The 19,736-nt window shown below is 35.0% G+C and overlaps 1 protein-coding gene across 1 annotated transcript in view; it reads right to left on the reverse strand.

The window, feature by feature from the left end:
• Nucleotides 1-19,736, reverse strand: part of LOC137399756 (galactose-3-O-sulfotransferase 2-like) — a 50,569-nt gene that overhangs the window by 2,956 nt on the left and 27,877 nt on the right. The window contains exons 4-6 of the mRNA XM_068085972.1: nt 19,549-19,706; nt 5,313-5,463; nt 493-656 (exon numbers count right to left, since the gene is read on the reverse strand). Of these exons, the coding sequence (XP_067942073.1) occupies nt 493-656; nt 5,313-5,463; nt 19,549-19,706 (473 nt within the window). The remainder of the gene's footprint in view (nt 1-492; nt 657-5,312; nt 5,464-19,548; nt 19,707-19,736) is intronic.

The following is a 19,736-nucleotide window of genomic DNA, read 5'->3' on the forward strand; positions in this document are numbered from 1 at the left end:
TATGGTGTTACTGAAAAGCATTATAATCATTCACCTAAACGTTTTAAAGTTTCCAGATCTAGTTGTAAATCACCTTATGGACAAATCTGCAGAAAATGGATCAGAGTGTAGTTTTAATTATTCTGATGATTGATCTCAACAGGCGCATTGTCACTAAAGCCACAGCAACCAAGATAACAACAATGAAAAAATTAATTTAACCTGATGTAATCTAGTTATCAGTAGTTCCATTTTTGGAGGCCTCGCTACTGATCAGTTTCTATTTTGGGTTTTTAAAGATCAAATGTAATGAATTTCAAAGCGGCGTTCTAATGGAGGTAGCGTTCAATTAAAGGGTGACGTTCTATTTTTTCAACCCTTCTATAGTGGTATTCTATTAGAGGTAGTGCACTATACTACTGGGAGAGATAGCACGCCCAAATGAAGGTTGCACTCAAATAGAGGTCTTACAGTATTTATGACCGACTAAAACAAGGTATATACAGTACTTGCCAGAGTATTGATTTGCTTGAAGTGAAGAAGTTCTTCTTGAAAAAGTGGCTCATCACCCATTTGTTTGAAAAGTACCTCTTTAGCCTTCCAGTATAGCAGATTGTCTCCCCAATTCCACTCGCCCATGGCCACCAAAACCTCTTTAGGAATGGCATCCGCTTTACCTGAAAAAATTGAAGATATGCAATTAGAAAGTCAATGAAGAAAACAGTGCCAAGAAAATCTTCAAATATGCTAATAAATTCGCGCGTTTGTTTTCTTGTTGGAAGAGCAAAACAATAATAAACTGATAATGCTTATTTAATTTAATGTATATCACTATATTATGTTTTATATCAAATTATCACACAAGGTAAAGTTCCTTCTTGTATGCACCGACTGCCAAACTAACAAAACAAACTTTGCAGCGCCAATAACAGCGCTAGCTATTGGCTACAATTGGCCAACAATATGTACATCATGAAGTACAGCTTTGTGAAGGCAGGTGAATATTATTTGATTGATAAGCTAATCCAGCTAAAAGGCTACAGAGAGATCCTACAACATCTGGTGTGGTGATTGTTTCGGAACCGACCTGTTCAGATATTTATCAATTACAATACTCAGTATCCATAGATTTATATATTATATACTGTATATGTACTAATAAATAATACATACTGTATATGTACTAATAAATATTATATACTGTATATGTACTAGTAAATATTATATACGACCAAATAAAAATTCTAACCAATGGATAACTTGAACATAAGCATGAAATGAGCTAAAATTTCGTTACAGTGATATAAAAACTTACAAATCCATCGTATATCCCCTGGAATGGCTGCTCACTACACCGTTACTTGTACAGAGTGAAACTACAGCGAGTTGGTAAACTAGTTGTGTAATCAAAGGTGGCTAAAAACTTCCAAAGTATTTCTGTTTTACTTCAACTCCCTCAGAAACTAAATCAAACTGGAATAGAAATGTTACACATTTACCCTTCATATTTCTGACACTTGTGTAAGAGAATAGTGTTGAACGATCTATTTTTAAATAGTTCAAATGAGATGCAGTTCAAATGCTTTGATTGTTTGTAGTTAGGGGAGCTGTCGAATTCCCTAAGCATATATTTCATGATTGCTTGTGACAAAATATTAATAATATATCTATCATTGACTGGGTACACGATGAGTACTCACTCGCCTTTACAAATAACACTAAACTTGTAGTTATCCGCTACACTCCGTTTTTAGTGATCTGCAACTAACATGCAAATCACTCTATTGATGACCCACTAGCGAGTCCAATAAAAATATTTTAGCAGTTACCGAATGCATTTGTTGTACAGGAAGTGTTCCGTTATTACAGTCGACAAAACCAGCTATTTACAAAGATCTCTGGCATGGAGAGGCATAGACACGCGTTCTCTTATTCATGGATCCTAGTGCTACCATCAATTGTGATGAGTTTATGCATAGATATAGTAAACCCTAGATTGGCGAATAGCTATCAATACAATGGAGCAAAAGTGAGGCCTATAATTGGCTGTTGTTTTCACGACGTTACGTCGTAGTGATGTGCATCACAGCATCAAAGCCTTCAATTGAGCAATAAGTTTAGTAGTGGAATCACGCTTGGCATGCTAGTTTTTAAGTCATAAACATAACAATAAGACCAAATTCTTAGTGAAATGTCATCAGAAGAGACTACAACACCCCAGGTATATCCTGAATTGCCCATAACAAAACAGAACTTCAACTCAAAACAAGAAGTTCTCAACAATATCATAAGCTATCTATGCCGATTAAAGACACCAAGCTGAAAGCTGCTAGTAGAAAATAATAGGAAAATCATCATCATTTCGTCATTGGTTTTGAGTCAGCAGCCAAATCTGTACATGACATTGCTCAATATCTTTTCAGCAACTACCCTTACATCAACTACTTCCTAACCTTTAAGATCAACCAGGATCACATTGATATTCTGCTTTCCACAATACGATCTAAGGGTGGCTATAATAATAATCCGGATGTGCAGTGCTTTAGATCTGCACTTCGAGCACTGTTCATAAAAGCAGATATCACACCATGTCCCAATGTTAACTGTATTGATCTGGATGTGAGCAGGGCTGAAAAAACTGGCAAACTCCTGCTACATTCTCTGGCTAGAAAGAAAAAGAAAGAAGAGACAAAAGCTGAGGAAGGTGAAGATGAGGAGTTCGGTGATGAGGATTTTTTTCTAACTCAAATGTGATGAGCGTATCAAGTTCTTGACCGATGTCGAAGTAGTGGGAAGTAGAAATAGTGATGACATAACCCTAATCTCAGTTAAAAATAGAGGAGGATTGGTGACCAGATTGATAGGCCGAATATGAATTGCTGCAGAAAAGTGCCTACGTTCACACATGGAGAGCTGTGGTATCACACAGAGAGCTTTTAAACAAGTAACATCACAGACAGTAACATATATGTCTTATTACATAACCTCAATCAAGGTTTTACATGTACAGTGCATGCCAACAGTCTACTCAAAACTATATTAAATCGCTATACTAAAATCAGAAAACACTATGCCGCTTCAAAGCAGGAATCTAGTTCAACCAACCTTAGACAAAAACTATCTCGTCTAGTTATTTTCAGTCATGTCTAATGGGTGTTTAATACAGTGGTCCAGCGTAACTGCTTCTAAACCTCATCTGATTCATTAGTTTGTTATTAGTTTAATTTCTATTTGGTCACTCTTTGTATTATCAATGATATAGAAGCTTCTAAATCATTGGTATTATTCATTACCATGTGTGTAAGATTCTTGCCTTTCTCATCCAAAGTCATTACAGTCATACTTCGACTTACGAGCTTAATGCGTTCAGAGACTGAGCTCGTATGTCAATTTACTCGCATGTTGGTGCAATTTATTTATATATAGAACAATTAAATACATATTGATAGGTTTTCATACTCTGAAAATGCATATAAAACACTCAAAACAATATATTGTAACAGAAAGAACATGTTGGTTATTGTCCTAACTTACCACATGCTTTCAAAAAACAACAAATAAAAATAATGCAAGGAAATGTGATTAATTAAAATGTAAAATCAAATACATAAAATAGCGGCTAACGCTAACATTTGCCAGAGAGGGAGAGATAAGTTATCCTTCATTACAACAGTTGACTTTGATAAATTTAGATTTTATCCAAGTCGTAAAAGACAAACTTAAAAGCAAACCTAAAAGCAAACTTTAATCTTTAACTTAACGTAATTAAAGTTTCTTCGTGGTTCATAGTTTTAAGTTTCTCGCTGGTTTGCTAATTTTTCTTTTGTTTCGCTCTCACGACCAGCCGGCCGTTTTAAGAGAAACCTATCTAAGGACGTTTGCCTTTGTCGCCCTTTCAACGTGTTGCGATCAGGACGAACACAGGTGTTGTCACCAAGGGTTAATGCATGACCGCTAGGCAACTTGTCCGAATGTCTATTTTTTACATGGTAAACATGGTACAAAAGTATAATCTGAGCAGTTGAAAATACAGAGTGATGCTGTTCTCATAAAACACCTCCGACATACTTGGCAACTGTCTCATGTGCTCGTATCTCAAACATGGCTCGTATTTTAATGCTAAAACTTGCTTAAAAGCTGGCTCGTACCTCAAGTTTCTCGTACGTTAGGGCACTTGTATGTTGAAGTATTACTGCATATAAGTTTTACATATTTTCAATAAAGTATGTAGTCTCAGATGCACAAACTATGGAAAAATTGAGCAGTTTTTAGTGCTAAGTCAATAGGAGCTAATAGATCAGCTGATTCGCTTTGCACATCACCATGACGTTGCGTCATGCTAATTATAGGCCTCACTTGTTTTGATTATTCGCATATCTAGGGTTTACTATATCTATGAGTTTATGATTAAAACTCCAACACCTTAAATGAACCAATCACATACCTTCCAACGCTTTAAATGCACCCATCACATACCTTCCTTCTATAGACAGGAAATCCAAAACCACTCCAATTTTTTTGTGATAGCGCTGATATGATAACATAATCACATTCTATAGAAATAGTCCCAGAAATTTCTGTTCAGCTTATATATGAGTTAAAAAGTGTCCATGTTACCTCACAACAAAGACCATGTCTCAAGCGTTTTTACTCTATAACATGTTTTGTTGTAATAACATCAAGATCATAGCTAAAACTTCAGTTTATTGATTATATTGCTACAACTGAATGTAATTTTAAATTTATCAAATGTTGTCAATTAACCTTACAGGATTTGGATCGGTATTAACCAACCATTTTTTTAATTGAATTAGAAAATTTGAAAACTTTTTTACAAATTTGCTATCGATATTCGTAATAGATCATACCAACAAAAATAAAATCAGGTTTTTATTACTCAGATACAAACATCCAATAAATTCCGCTTTTGGTAAATACATTTATTAGTACTTTAAACAAATTGGTTAATACAGTTGCTAAACATCTGTTTAGTTTTAGCAAGAATGTAAATAAGATGTATCGCAGTTCCCATTATCAATGATGAAAATTATTATAGCCAATGACTTACTGGCTTGCAAACCAGTGGATCACTTCCTTTAACTAGTACTGAAAAATTTAAACTAGTATACTATTTCCTTCAAAAATAAATAGATGGTATTTTATTTATGCCTTCTGTACTTAACAAAGAATCAATAAGAAATGCACCAGAGCTATTTGGATCAATAAAGCATTTAATGAATGGAATTGATACCTTTATCAATAACTGTGCATTGCATTTCAAAACCTAAAGATATGGTAAAATAAAGACTCGGTCAATGCATTACTTTACATACCTGGATAGTCAAATACATTCTTCTTGCTGAAGATGATATCCTTTAATGACCACCTCATCAGTCGCTTAAGGAGAAGACAACTCTCCTCCATCATATCAGCAACCATAACAAGGTTGAAGTTATTCAATATCATTTGAACATGCCTCTCAACCTGCAACAAATGCTGCTATATAATCAATACTGACTAGTTGGGACCAAACGCTGCGTTCTAAAGTAATCAGTGTTAGCTAAATCTCATTACTCATTACTAGGACAGCACAGGGTTGTTAAAACCTTCAATTATCTGGATGATTTTAGGAACCAAGTTCTGGGTTTTATTGCAAAATACTTGTTCTTCAAGTTTATGAGGCTCATCTCTGAAGGCCATAAAGTTTAACATTATAATCCTACCATATGTTAACTCGTTCCTGTGTCTTACAAACATCTAGCATCACCGCTTGTGACTGACTTTATTTACAAACTAATATTAAAATGAAACATTTTTTTAATTAAAATATCTTTTGATAATCTATTCATGTAGATCAAGTAAACTGGATTGAAAGTTATGCTTAAACAAAATGCTGTCGTTCCACCATTCTTTATTGCGATAAACGAATGTTTAGAAGGTCTGGTTCACATCGAGATGCTGTAGCTTCGGCAGAGCCCGAGGATGAATGTATTTTGCCAGATCAACTCGTCAACAAACTAAATGAGTTGCAATTAAAAACCCTATACAGTGTTATATTACTACCGTAAATTGCAGCCTGTGATATCCTCTCACACCCAATTATAGACAGCAAATCGGCATATTTCAAAAAACCATAACATTTATTGGTTCACCAGACAGTGCCTACGACAGGCCTAAGCCAACACGGTCCAGATATAAAATCTGCAGTGCGCTAACTCTGGAAACATAATGGAAGTGTAAAATCCACATCAAAAAGTGAAGCCAAAAAGTTTGAGTATTTGACCAAGGCTAGGAAACCTTAAATGAAAACAATAGGTTTTAAATCGCTACAACTTTATTTGATAATCTTTTACTACAATGCTCGTAGTCGTCAGATATGACTTATTTCACACACGAGGCGCTGTCGGATTTCAAACGTGTATTCTTTGGAATACTTGTGAAAATATTTGTCATTGACTTGAGGTACGTGTAGAGCAATTATTATTGAGGTCCATGCATACCCGAAAACTTGGAGTTATCTTCCCTATATTGCTTTCAATGATAAGCGTAGTGGTTACACTTTTGGTTGAAGAACTGATAACAATAGTTTTAGTTGTTACAGTACATGTTTGTTATATGACAAGTGTTCAATCAGTATCATAGCCTTACAACATTAAATATTTCTGTAGATCTGATGCCAGTTTTTAACGATGCAGCGCATGCCTACTGTTGGTGGGACCTAAAAAATCCAATGTTCACGCATCATCATGTAGTCCTGCCATAGTGAAAACTACTGTCTTTCACATTTATGAGAGGAAAATAATTAAAACAGAAATGTTACAGGCAAGATGATACCTATGATGATGTCTATGGAATCCAAAACGACCTAAGTGAAAAATGAATATATTATTGTTGAGACATCTCAAAATAGAAGAGACAGGAAAATCTTTATAAACAATGAACAAAGGTAACAAAGCTTTACAGAAAGCATTTGGTGCAATACACCTTAAGGTCAGCAACATAACTTTAAAAATACATGAAAAGTCTCCAACAAAACAAGCACCCTTACCTGTTGTTACGACTACAACAGAACTTTCCAAAATATCGTTAAAGGCCATTTGCAAAGTGTGCTAACTTGACTGAATTATTGGAGATGTTGTTGTGGCTGAGCTTAATGATCAGAGGAACAAGTCGGTACAAAATTTTAGCAATACTCAAAAACGCAAGCAAGTGCAGGAGGTCCCTCAACTTGCGACGGTGATTAGTTCTCAAGATGCAGGGTAACTTTTAGAACTTAGAAAATGGTGTCAACATAACAAATTAACTACCCTACAGGATGAAAATATTCGTTGGTTATAAAAATTCACGATTTCGCGAGCAGTCAATTCCGCGAATTATTAAATTCCGTGAATAATTAGTTCTATTTTTAATCACAAGGGAGAATAACTACTGCATCAAATTAAAAACTAGCTGCTAGGCTAGTTTTTAATATACTGTAAGTCCTTATGCTCAAGCCGCGCGGCTAGTCATTGGGCGTGGCTTCTGGTTCAAGGTCATAGGCCACCGCTAAAACAAAGTTTTTAAAACTTACAGAGGCTTAGGGCGGCTTCTCAATAATTGCGGTCTCTGCTTAGTTCCGCGCTATAACCATAGAATCGCAGTCATGATACACTTTTATGTACGGGATTTTGGCGACCTACTCGTTTATTTTTAAGGTCATGTTTATGGAATACTTTAGACTAAAGAAGAATTTATCGCTAATTTTTAACTCACCACAGTCATAGGTTATTAAAACCGTTTCATTCTTGACCGGCATCTTTCCATAATAGAGAAGCTCTCTAACAGCGCAATAAAAATCTAGCTGAGACATGGTAAATAAGTTCTTGATGCAAGGGTTTAGGAATTTTAATTCGAACTTGGAAGTAAAAGAAAATTCTTTTCTTGAATTAGAAAACAGGCTATTGATGTAGCCTGTTTTCTAATTCAAGAGGACGGGGGTATAGCGAAACTCTTCTTAACACTCTCGCTTCTGAAGGGGTCAAGGACAACACAACCTCAGTCATTAGCCGCGGTCTGTGGGCATACGCGGCTTGTTGGATGATTTATTTTTTCTTTCGGGAGTCATCTGGTTTTGAGCACAAGCCGCGCGGCTTGAGCATGAGGACTTACGGTAAATATTAAACGTAGTTGAGTTCCAAAACACTTTTAAAATCATTGCCTGAGCTTTGAGCTAACACCATTGCCAATGCATCACATTTCTTCACAAAATTATTCAAGGTTGTCACAAGATATGCAGAATGGCGTCATCGCTAAAATAGCCGCTAAGCAGAAGAACTAAACGTAGCCGAGTTCCAAAACTTCTTTAAAATAATCGCCGGGCTTCGAGTTTTATTGCCATTGCATCGAACTTCTTTACAAAATTATTCAAGGTTTTCACAAGTTATTCGCCATGGCTTCATCATCGCAAAAAAATCTCCCAGTCTTTTTACATTGAAATCAACCCCATCAATCTCTAATACCGAAGTTGAGGATGATCATGATTCTGGTCTGGACATTATGGTATGTATTTGATTTGCAGTGCAGATACGTTTTTTCATAATTAACTGCATTGCATTAGTTAATTCTTGTTTAAAAACTGATCGCTTTCATTAAATACTTAGCTATTGTTATTGTATTTCCTTAACACTTATTAATATTTTTTTCTTTTTTGTGTTTACTGCAGATTGAGAATGAAACAACCTACTCCGATTACGAAAACTAGAGACAAGTAGTAATATTCATCAAGGCAGGAATATTGGCAGAGAAGCAACCAGTCAACCTAGACCTCTCCATCGACAACAACTTCTTGATACCGCTGCAGCAAACATGATTAAATTATATATTTTATTTCATGTATAGATATAGTATAATTTATTACAAACTTGAGTGTACAAATAAAATATTTCAAATACAAATAAAATTTTACAAACGATGAATGGAGTAAATATAAATAGTTTAGTCTATATGGCGGTTGTCTAGAGCAATAAAATTAAACTGATACTCTTGATAAGTGAATACTAGCATGTAATGGTGCTCTCTGACTAGTTATTTTGGTAATAGCAGCTCTATATCGCTGTCACTGTCTTGGGTAGATGTTAAAGGCGATTCTCTCGCTACTACATGGCTGGTAAGGAAGTTATCATCAGAACTCTCCTCGTGGCTTACTATTGCAAAGTTCTGTTGGTTGGCCAAAGATTTGTGCTCGTAAAGGCATTTTTGTTCCTTTTTTTAAAACAGATATATTCTCCTCGTAAGTAGCTGCGGTCACTTCTACCTCAATTTCCAGACTTCCCTGAATGATTCGTGATCTTCTAAGAATGACATATACCACCCTTGCAGTATTGTGCTCGCGTGTATGATGAAAAATCTCTCTCTCACACTAAAACAAATAATGAAGCGGTAGGGATGGAAAAAATAAATATTGCGTTTTACCGAAGAACCAAAGTAAAATTCAACTAATTTAGTAAATGGTTTTGAAAAAACTCATCACTTACCACAAATTGTTGGTTCATCAAAGGCCTCCAAATCTATGAATATTCGTAAAAACCTCTGAACGCAGCAAAAAATTTATAGCTTAGCTGTCCCGCCTTAGCACGATTCACCCGTAGTTGTAAGCTAAATAGAAAAAGAAACACGCAATGCGCGCATGCGTACGGTTAACTCTATTGGTAGACGTAATAGAGTTAACTCTTCATAGAGAGTAGCAGTTTTCATCATAAATAAATGAATAAATCAATGAATAAAATCATGAATGAATTAATCCGCGAATATGCATGAAATGGCAATTTTCGCGAAATATAACTCCGCGAATAAATTCATCCTGTAGGGCATTAACATTAAGAAGACAAATTACATTATTTTAAAGACCTATCAAAACAATTTTATATTAAATGAAAATTCTCTTATTTTAAATGGTGATATAATTAAGAAAACAGACAGTGTTAAATTTCTCGGAATAACTATTGACAACAATTTAAACTGGAAATTACATATAGAAAGCTTATTAAAACAATTATGTCCACTTAGTGGCCTATTGTACCGATTATCTTTTCATTTACCACAAAATATTCTAATTTTACTTTATAATTCATTGATCAATTCAAAAATTTCATATTGTATTGAAGCCTGGGGGAATGCTCCAGTAATTTATCTTGAAAAGCTATTTATTTATCAAAAAAGAGTAATTCACATTATTGACAAGAAACCTTTTTATTTCTCGACTGGGGATCTATTTAAAAAATGCAATATTTTGAATGTTAGTCAGTTATTTAAATTTCGGACTTTGCTTAGAGCTCATATATCTTTCTACTCATCATATTCTCATCTCTCACAGCACTATTTCACACGAAATTCTAAATGCAATTTACCTCTACCTAAATCATCTTCCGCTGCTGGTCACAAAAGGACAATTTATCAAGAACCTGTTTTATGGAACACTCTGCCTATCTTTATTCACAGTATACAAAACATGTTAGGTTTTAAGGGGAGCTTAAAGATGTGCTTGCGTCAAAAAGGTCGATTTAATGAAATTAAGACCAATAAGAGACTAAAAAATCAGCTACAATTTGGTGTCATTTCTGTCTTTGTGGACTAACCCTGTCCAGAGATATATGCTTTTGAATGAGGTCATCTTTTAAAAAGCTCACATTCCAGCGAGTGCTTCATTCGTGACGTAACTAGTGATACATCTGAAAAGAGTCAACGAGCGATAAATATAGGATCGCTTCATTAGCCAATCATCAGCACAAAATTTTTATGTAGGTCGTAAAAAATGTTATCACTCGTAAAACCTGTTGTCCGTGATCTCAAATTTAGGGATTTTACTCTATTATTAAAGTGCATGGACATCGATAATTACTAAATTGATTAAAATCGTTACTTTAATGAAATACTCAATCGACAGGTTTTATTGACGAACAACAGAATTGTAAAAATTACCAGTACTGTAAAATTACTGCGAAGAGTAGTCCGAGTTTTCTGAGCATCAGGTGGTTAAAGTGCTAGAGGAAGATACAGGAGAATGGAGCTAAATTTATCTTTTACTTTGAGTCTCCTATAGATATACTGTTGTGTTTACATTCAGATTATATTTCCCTTTTTGAGGTTATAACGTAATTTCCTGTGCGTGCGTACGAGATAAGGACGCACAGTGAGTTCTTGACAGCTTCTTTTTAATCCATAGCATCTAGCAATACAATGGCTTAGATTGATGAATATACTAAAGGTAATACTTTTAGTACTCACGAATACATTTACTAATTAATAGAATAATAACTTTTTGCTATCACCAATCATCGCTTTACAATTTTTTATCGTTTCACCTAGCTATATTTGCTTCAAATTGTCTTTGGCAGTTTTAGCTAGTAAATTAGATTTATGATTTGACTTTAGATGTTCACTTCTCACTTGTAGAAAGTGAAGAAAATCGATTGATCAACGCACATCTTTAACTTCCAGAACCAAAGCTGCGAATCGTTGGCTTGGCGTACTTATGCTTTTGTTAAACATTTATTCATTTTTAAAATTACACTCGCAATCTATCTAACTCCCAATTTGAAAGCTTTCAGTAGATACGCGTTAGAATGAAATATCTATGAATGACATATATTTATTGCAATTGTTTTATTGATTACAGGATGTTCATGTGGTCCCACCAGCCGAAGCAGTTTTGTCAATGTGGAAACTGCCATAAATAAGAACGAGAGACTTGAATGTGTGCTGCATAAACCATGATGTTTTGTCTGAGTTTGCTGCAGTAGATGAATTTGCCCTATTGTATGAGCTGTAACTATGTGAGTGGTCACGACTTGGGTGGATATTTTTAATAAAGGCTTTATGAGATGAAAATTTTTTTGCTTGTAAAAATTATATAATAAAATAATATATTTGAAGATAATGCAAAACATGATTTGCAGAACATTGAATACATCATAGCCCCGTTGACACCTGTGCTGAAATCTTGTCTGATAGATGGATTTATGAAGTGCAATCAGAGCTGCATGGACAGGCGTTTTTGCATAGCTCGACCATTGGTTTAGTACTTGAATCAACTAATCAAATGTGACCAGTGAATTTTTTCTACAAATTGATACCAATAATGACTCGATAACGTTGACAGTCGACTATACCATGTACATGACTTTTAGGGATGTAGTTTGTTTCGCCACATATTCTTTTCAAAGACGCAGCATGCTTATTTTACTTAGTAAGAAACTAGTTTTCAGTGTGGGAAATGGTATACAGCCCCCTCCCCAGGATAGGCGACGGGCATTATGTGGGCGGGGCTTTTTGGGGCTGTATATCATTAGTGCGGGTAGCGACGGAACTGTGCCGATACAAAGACCTTTTTCTACATAGTTTGCTTGACAGAATTACCGTAGACTGGTAGAATTGGTAGTCGGTACTAAGATGTTTACACAGCATTTAGAAGAAGCTAATATGACAAGCTTTTAATTTTCCTTGTTTGAGGCGTTTGAGACATTAGTAATAATGTATCTGTAGCTGAATTTAAAACTTTATTCTAGCCAACATGAGCAAATACAAGATAAAATATATGCCAATAGAGCCGCGTAGGACTAGACTTTTATCGCAATAGCCGATGTGATTACGAGAGATAGAGACAGGTTGTATCACGTGTTACATCACTTCGGGCAAGTCTGGGCATGTTTTATTGGCCTGAGCGTTTTTACCGCAATCAAATTTTTCCGATTTTAATCTTCAAATATCTTGACATTGAGATCACCTAACACAACAAACAACATATCAACTGATAGACAAAGAAAAATACTTTCTTTTAAAATCAACTCAAATTTGACGCAATCACATCTTTAGGGGCAGGGCTATTGAGATAATGTTTTTAACTACAATGCTTAATTAATTTTTGTCTGTAATCTGCCACCTAGGTCCGCGCTGAATATTAGCTATTGCGCACATGACCTCATCATCACCTTCTCTGGATGCTCATTGTCTAGTTGTCATTTCTTTTGTATATATTCATATATTATTGATGAACTAAAGCAAACAAACTCAAATTTCTGTGTATGTCAAAACTTCCTGATTAGATTACTCCACACTCTTATTAATATCTAGTTTTACCTTCATGGTGATGGCCCTTCTTTTTATGGATGCTTTACAGTTAGGAGAATTTGCTTAGAGCTCCTAAGTCAAAATGAAAGTAAAAAAATAAAACAAAATTTAAAAACGGGCGATAGAGCGAGAACTGGCAGGCGCAACCGAAATGCGTATCACTGACACTGATTGACGCACTGACACCGTCTTCCTCACAAAGCATCTACATGTACATCCCTAGTGCGATCTGGATACTCGTCCATAATTGTTTGAATAGCTGTCGCAAGCATTGCAAAGAAAGAACTCCATTAATATCAGCATAGAAATTTTCATGAGTGCATTCGTAACCTCAAAACAGCTTAAGTCGAAATCGTTGAAACTCGAAGACTCCCTGTATTGGAACGAAAAAATTGTAAAAAAACTAAAAATTTAGTCAGGCTATATTCGCTGAGATGAGCTCTATACAAAAACTAAATATAATAATATTATTTTAGCTGTTTTTCAACCCTATGGGCGTAAATAGAAGTGAGGACAATAAACATTCATCTCTATGCGATTGTTTACACTTCAAAATGCAAGTGAATGGTTTATATTTTAACCAAAATACATGATATAATAGAAGATGAAGATGTTTATAATATTTTGTGACTATTTTAGATAAACTCCAAGTAGTTTGGAGAAGAACTGAAGCTATTTGTATTCATGTTAGCAGCAGACCATGCAACTCAATTTACCAAATTAATCTTTCCGATGCCATTTCATACTGTTTCATATTCTTATACCAGCACATTCATTGCGGAATATTTAATGGACTTCACAGCTCAAAAACTTGACAATAAATACGTCAAGTAGCTACATATAGTATAAAAACAAACCCATTACATAAAACTGCAAACAAACCAAATGTACAGAGCTAAATTACAAACTAAATAAATAAAATAATGAGAAGACGTTTCTAGCGTCACATGACCAGAGCATTACAAAGAGTCGAATTGTCGATACAAGCGAGAGACTGTGTGTAGGAGGTAGTGATAGACACGGAACAAGTCTAACTTGTACTAATTAGCTTTAGATCTATATAGCTTATTTAGCTTAGCCCGGTCAAAATAATACTCCGAATGCTTGGAACTGTTGAACATTGATTCTTTAATATATCTAATTTAACTATAAGAGTTATAATAAATTTTCTAAAGTGTAATAGAGTTATTCAAAGGGAAAGAATTCTCGCCAACTTAGGCATCATGCTGTGGCACTGTTGAAGCAACTCAGCTACCTACCCTTTGAGTGCTTAGCAAGCTGATCAGTTTGCTAGTTTTTTGACTGCGCGAAACATACAAGCCTTTCTTACTATTACTAATCCTAAGAAGGCTGCACTCGGTATATTATCAAGCAGACTTTAAAAAGAGAGCGATAATTTTATCTGTCATGTTTATAGCCTGTGAGCCCAGAAACAGGCACTTGATAATATTGTTGTGAGTTAGGACAAAACAGTTCAAATTTAGTCAACAATACCAGTGCTATAAAGTGGTATAGCAATAGCTGAGGTGTAAATCGATAGAAGGTACTTCACATATGCATTTTAATGATACATGTATTTGCGACTAACTGCATTACTGAACCAAACAAAGGTAAGCCTTTCTTGAGTTTGTAGGTTAAAGATGCATCCTAACAAGAAGAGATGAGTGCCAAGCAAATGGCGGTATAGACCACAAAGAGTGTTGCTACTGAATACCGTATTCAATTGTTATGAAAAATAAGATTTGTTTCTTTCCTATACTTTTGGAAGGAAGCAACTCCAACTTACAGATCCTGTTGGGCTGTTTTTCAGGTGAAATAATTTGAATAATAAATTGACGGCATTCAAAACTTAATATACAGAGATTGTGCAAAAACTGATAAATGAGTCTCTCAGTTATCCTATTGAATAAAATTAAACCATCGGTGAGGAAGATAAAGGACTACCTTCACTTGCATCTCCTCTGATTGATTTCAATAATGCCACTCTTTCAATGAAATATTTCTGGGGCTTGCACGAATGCGCTACACAAAACTGCTAGCAAAAATAGATCATGATTAGGTGAAGCATTTAGGAACTCAATGTAACATTTTGTAAACAAAAATGTGCAATTTCTTTTATATGCCCTAAATTGACTGTCAAAACTATAGATGGTTTTTGAGTCATGGTCAAACATGCGTGCACATTTAACAAAAAAACAGATACTTCAAAAAACCTGACACCTGGTCATTCTAGATCAAAGACTCCGCTTAAAGATGTTATACAATTAACAGATTGGCTTAGCTAAACTTGAACAGAAAAGACCTTGAAGTTACGCCGCTTGCGATGCAGACATTGAGAAAAACGTCCTGGTTATAGTATCACAGAGATAGAAGAGAGCTACTTCATCAATAGGGGCAACTAAAGAAATTCAGTGAGGGTAGCTTACAGGCAGTTTAAAAGAGGTAAGCAATTCTAGGCAGTCATATATTTGGGAGTTAAAGATTTGCGAGCTCTTGCTATCCAATAGACCCGCAAGCAGTCAAAGATGCAGAGGTGAGAGCGAAAACAGTTCTAGTCATATTCATTGAGGAATCCCTGGGTACATGCATTAGGAAAATATTAAATTGCTTTTACAGGTTACCTCTACCACGAGTCAGTGTGGGTGTTCTAAAAAAGTAGAAAGGTTTCTGGAAATCCCTACTTGAGAAACTTTGAGAGCTACTTCTATGACTCCGATTTGGAAAAATAATCTCAAATAGAAAGCAAAGCTGACTCGGCACTATAAAACAATATTCTAAAAAGCAGAGATTGAAATAATAAAGGCAACAATGGAAAGTGGACAACCTTTTTTTGGCATACGACGTCTTCGCATGCATGACCTGTGTGATAAAATGTAGCATTATATGATACTACTGGCCATCAGAGAGAAAGTCTCAAATCCGAGAATGTCAGTGCTTTACTGAAGAATGATTTAGAGATTTGTAACCTATCGACAAACCTTTTAAGTCAAATGATTTTTAATATAACGTTCATGTAAAAGTTTGTCAAACAGCAATTAAATAGAATTAATAATTAAAACAACTAGTATTAATTAACAATAATTAAAAGTAAATTAAACCTTTTGCCATACAAAAGGTTTTTGCTCTTTTGGTAAGGATGAAAGAGGGGACAAATCTTAATACCCTAGGACACTTATGTATTCGCCTCATCTAACGTTCGCGTTTTCGCGGAGTCATCCTTTCGCGAATATTTCATGAGCGAAACTAAACTATCATAACAAACGAGCGAAAACGTGAAATTAAATAGCTGGTCATTAATATTCACAATAAAATCGTCATACGTATTAGAAATGCAGGCCTTTTTCGTGTGTGGTGGGCTCATTGGGCAATTTCTGCTAAACTCATTATAGCTAATACACCGATTGAGCAGCATGGCAAAGCAGTTTACGTGATAACAGGTTTTTTGGAAAAGCCAAAACAAATGAGGAAGATGATGATATTAGTTTAATCACTGAATTTGTAACCGATGAGGATGAACGTCTGGTAGGGAAAGTCATAAAATTTAATAATAATTATTGTAGTGATGAATTTTATTACCAACCAAAAACAATAACAACCCGGAGCCATGGCCACCGCGTGCTATAAATACTTGAGATCTCATATTGGTACCGCATCAGTCACAGCGGGAGGGACCTTGACGTCATTGATAGACCAAGAAATAAATGGCAGCAAGCGATCAAATTGCATTATCGATCTCGGCAACACATTTCTACCTGCGATTTACAAATACAAACTAATCGCAAATTGAAAACAATTTCGTAACAGTGAGCTGGACCTGATGAATCTAATTACGTATGTTTGTACCACTGCATTTATTTTCACATCACTATATTTTCGCACTCATCAGAGCTGCGAAATTAAGTTGCAGCGAAATTTTACTCTGTATGCCACCCACGAAACTAAATACTAGCGAAATGTAAGTGTCCTAGGGTATGACATGTTCTATACACATTCATAGCTTGTTCAACAACTCTATCAATATGTGCTAAATAACCATTCACTGAGCAATGGATGAACATGCCGCGGAATATCTCTAAGATTTCATAGAAATGCAAATGTTCTGGTTACAGGTTCCTCGTCTTATTAAGATCATAGCTAACAACATAGAGTCAATTTCCAATAAAATCACTGATTATAATCTAAGGTAAGGGTAAAACTTAGTCGATCTACTGCAAGCACGATTATTACAAATAAGCAAAACGAGTCACTACAACTCCACGACAGTTTATATTTTTGGAAATGCGATGGATGGGTGCTGCAACATTGTCCTCAAGACAATTATACTCGCAAAATAATAAAATTACTACCACGATTTGCCTTGTGATTAATTTAAACCAGTGTTGAGTAACTCACTAAGGTATTGGCATGGCTCGACAAAAAAGATAAACAGCCAAAACATCAACTAACTTTGAGAAGTTGGTTGACCTTGTTTAACCTTCTTGCTGTCAAAGTGTTGGCTGCATATCCCCTGATATTTTTTAATTTTATACTATAATGAAGGATCACAGTGTTAAATTTAATACCAAAAACGTTACTGTTTAAAAAACCTATCAAATACTTACAATATTCACATGTTTATACATTTCGTAACGCTTTAAATTAGTGACATGGAAAACAAATACAGCACACCAAAAATCTGGTTACAAATTCTGTCTTACAATACAAAGTAATTTATAAAAATATTTTTAACACAAAAATGCAGGTAAAACTCATTATAAATCATTAATGAACTGATACAATACGCCTGCATTGCGATTATGATCATTATGATCGAGCTTGATGTCTAAAATGCTAAAACAAGATTTAGATGAGTTTCAGTAAATAACAACTTCTCTTGTCATACTAATAGATCTGGTTGATAGAAATATAAGAAGATTGACTTGATAAAATTTCTAAACATTCACCCTTTACACAGATCTAATATTCTAATTGTTTTTGACTATGGAACTGACTTGAGCGAAAAATTAAAAATCAACAGAATCAACAGAGGAATCAAAATTTCAGTTTTCTATTTACTCATAACTAGTAAAATGAGGTGTTAGCCCAGTAGTCATATTATATAGAATAGAAGAGTCTCAAACTTCCTGAAAATCATTTGATAAGCTTTGAAGGCTGTTTAGAAAAGATGCAAGTCGGAAAAGAAACATGGTTGCATGCTGCTTCGCCTACGAGACAGGTAATTTTCATTGACCCAACGCTGCTCATGCAACATATTATGAGAACGAGAACATTACATGCCGAGTTTGGCTGATTTATTTCATGCGATGTGTCTCATTCATAAGTGCATCAGTAAGTGTCTGTCAGTGTCTATCTGCATCTGTCAGTCTCTGTATGTGTATGTCAGAAAGTGTCAATGTCTGCAAGTGTCTGTCAGTGTCTGCAAGTGTCTGTCAGTGTCTGCAAGTGTCTACAAGTGTTTGTCAGTGTCTGCAAGTGTCTGTCAGTGTCTGCAAGTGTCTGTCAGTGTCTGCTTACATCGAGTAAGCTTTACAGAGCTCTGTATCCACCACTTTCAAGGCAAATACAAAAATATTTGGCTCTAACCAACAGTTACTGTGACAAGGCTTTTAAAATAAATGAAAATTTGCATTTTCCCCTCAGTAGATTCAATAAATAAAACAGCAAAGTTTTTGGATGAGTGTTGCAAAACATTAAAAAGGCAGTAGAATTATTTTCCCATTAAAACAGAAGCATTCTAGCATTCTCATTTTGCAGTCAGAAAGTAGGTTTTAATACAATCCATAGAATTTTAGGTAACTCTATGAAGAGCAATGTTATTAAGCAAGCTTTAAAAAGCTGTTAACAGAGCATCATCTGCGTAACATCCATGCGGCTTTCCATAATTGGGTCAGTTTACCGGAAAGAAAACCCAAACAAGTTTATTAATATGGAGCTATTACATTGTGTTGAAAGACTTTTGAGACAGAGTGTCCAGAGCATCGTAAGCAATAAACATAGTTTTATCTGACCAAACAGACTGTAGAAAGCGTGTACAGAACAGATCCCTAAGTGTTGACCCTAGTTTTTAACCTAGGATTCACAAATTGAAGTTGCATGAAACTGAGCATTTATAAATTTTTGGTTTACTTCTACTCATGAAGTGTTGCCAAGTTGAATAATTCGGCCACAATGATTATTATATATAAAAAACTAAATGTTGAGTGAAATTTTGGTTGAGTAGATAAAACCTTTAAAATAGCTATCAATTTTTGAGAAAAAACATAAGTTTTTCTTATGTTTTCATGTTTTTCTTTGTTTTAAAAAAAATTCCTAAAAATTTTAGAGCATTTTCTAACCAAGAAATGGTCAAGCATTAACATAAGTTCCCAGCAAACAATGTGATGAATGAGGAGATATAAAACCTAAATGAACAATAATAAGATTCCTCTGTTGAGTAGAGAGAACATGAGCATAAACCATTCTTACAGCATCGTTGCGGTCCATGTCCTGATAGGCTAAGCCAAGGTCAGCGAGCTGTGGGTTCTTAGTGTGAGACTTGACAAATGCATCACGAATCTGATAAGAACTGTCGAAGCGGGCTGGATTTGAAAAGAATCGCTCCATTTGTTTCACGACGCTTGTCGCTGGAAGTAAACAATCCATTATATCAAACA

Source organism: Watersipora subatra, chromosome 7 (assembly GCF_963576615.1).
Source record: "Watersipora subatra chromosome 7, tzWatSuba1.1, whole genome shotgun sequence".
Classification (NCBI taxonomy): domain Eukaryota; kingdom Metazoa; phylum Bryozoa; class Gymnolaemata; order Cheilostomatida; family Watersiporidae; genus Watersipora; species Watersipora subatra.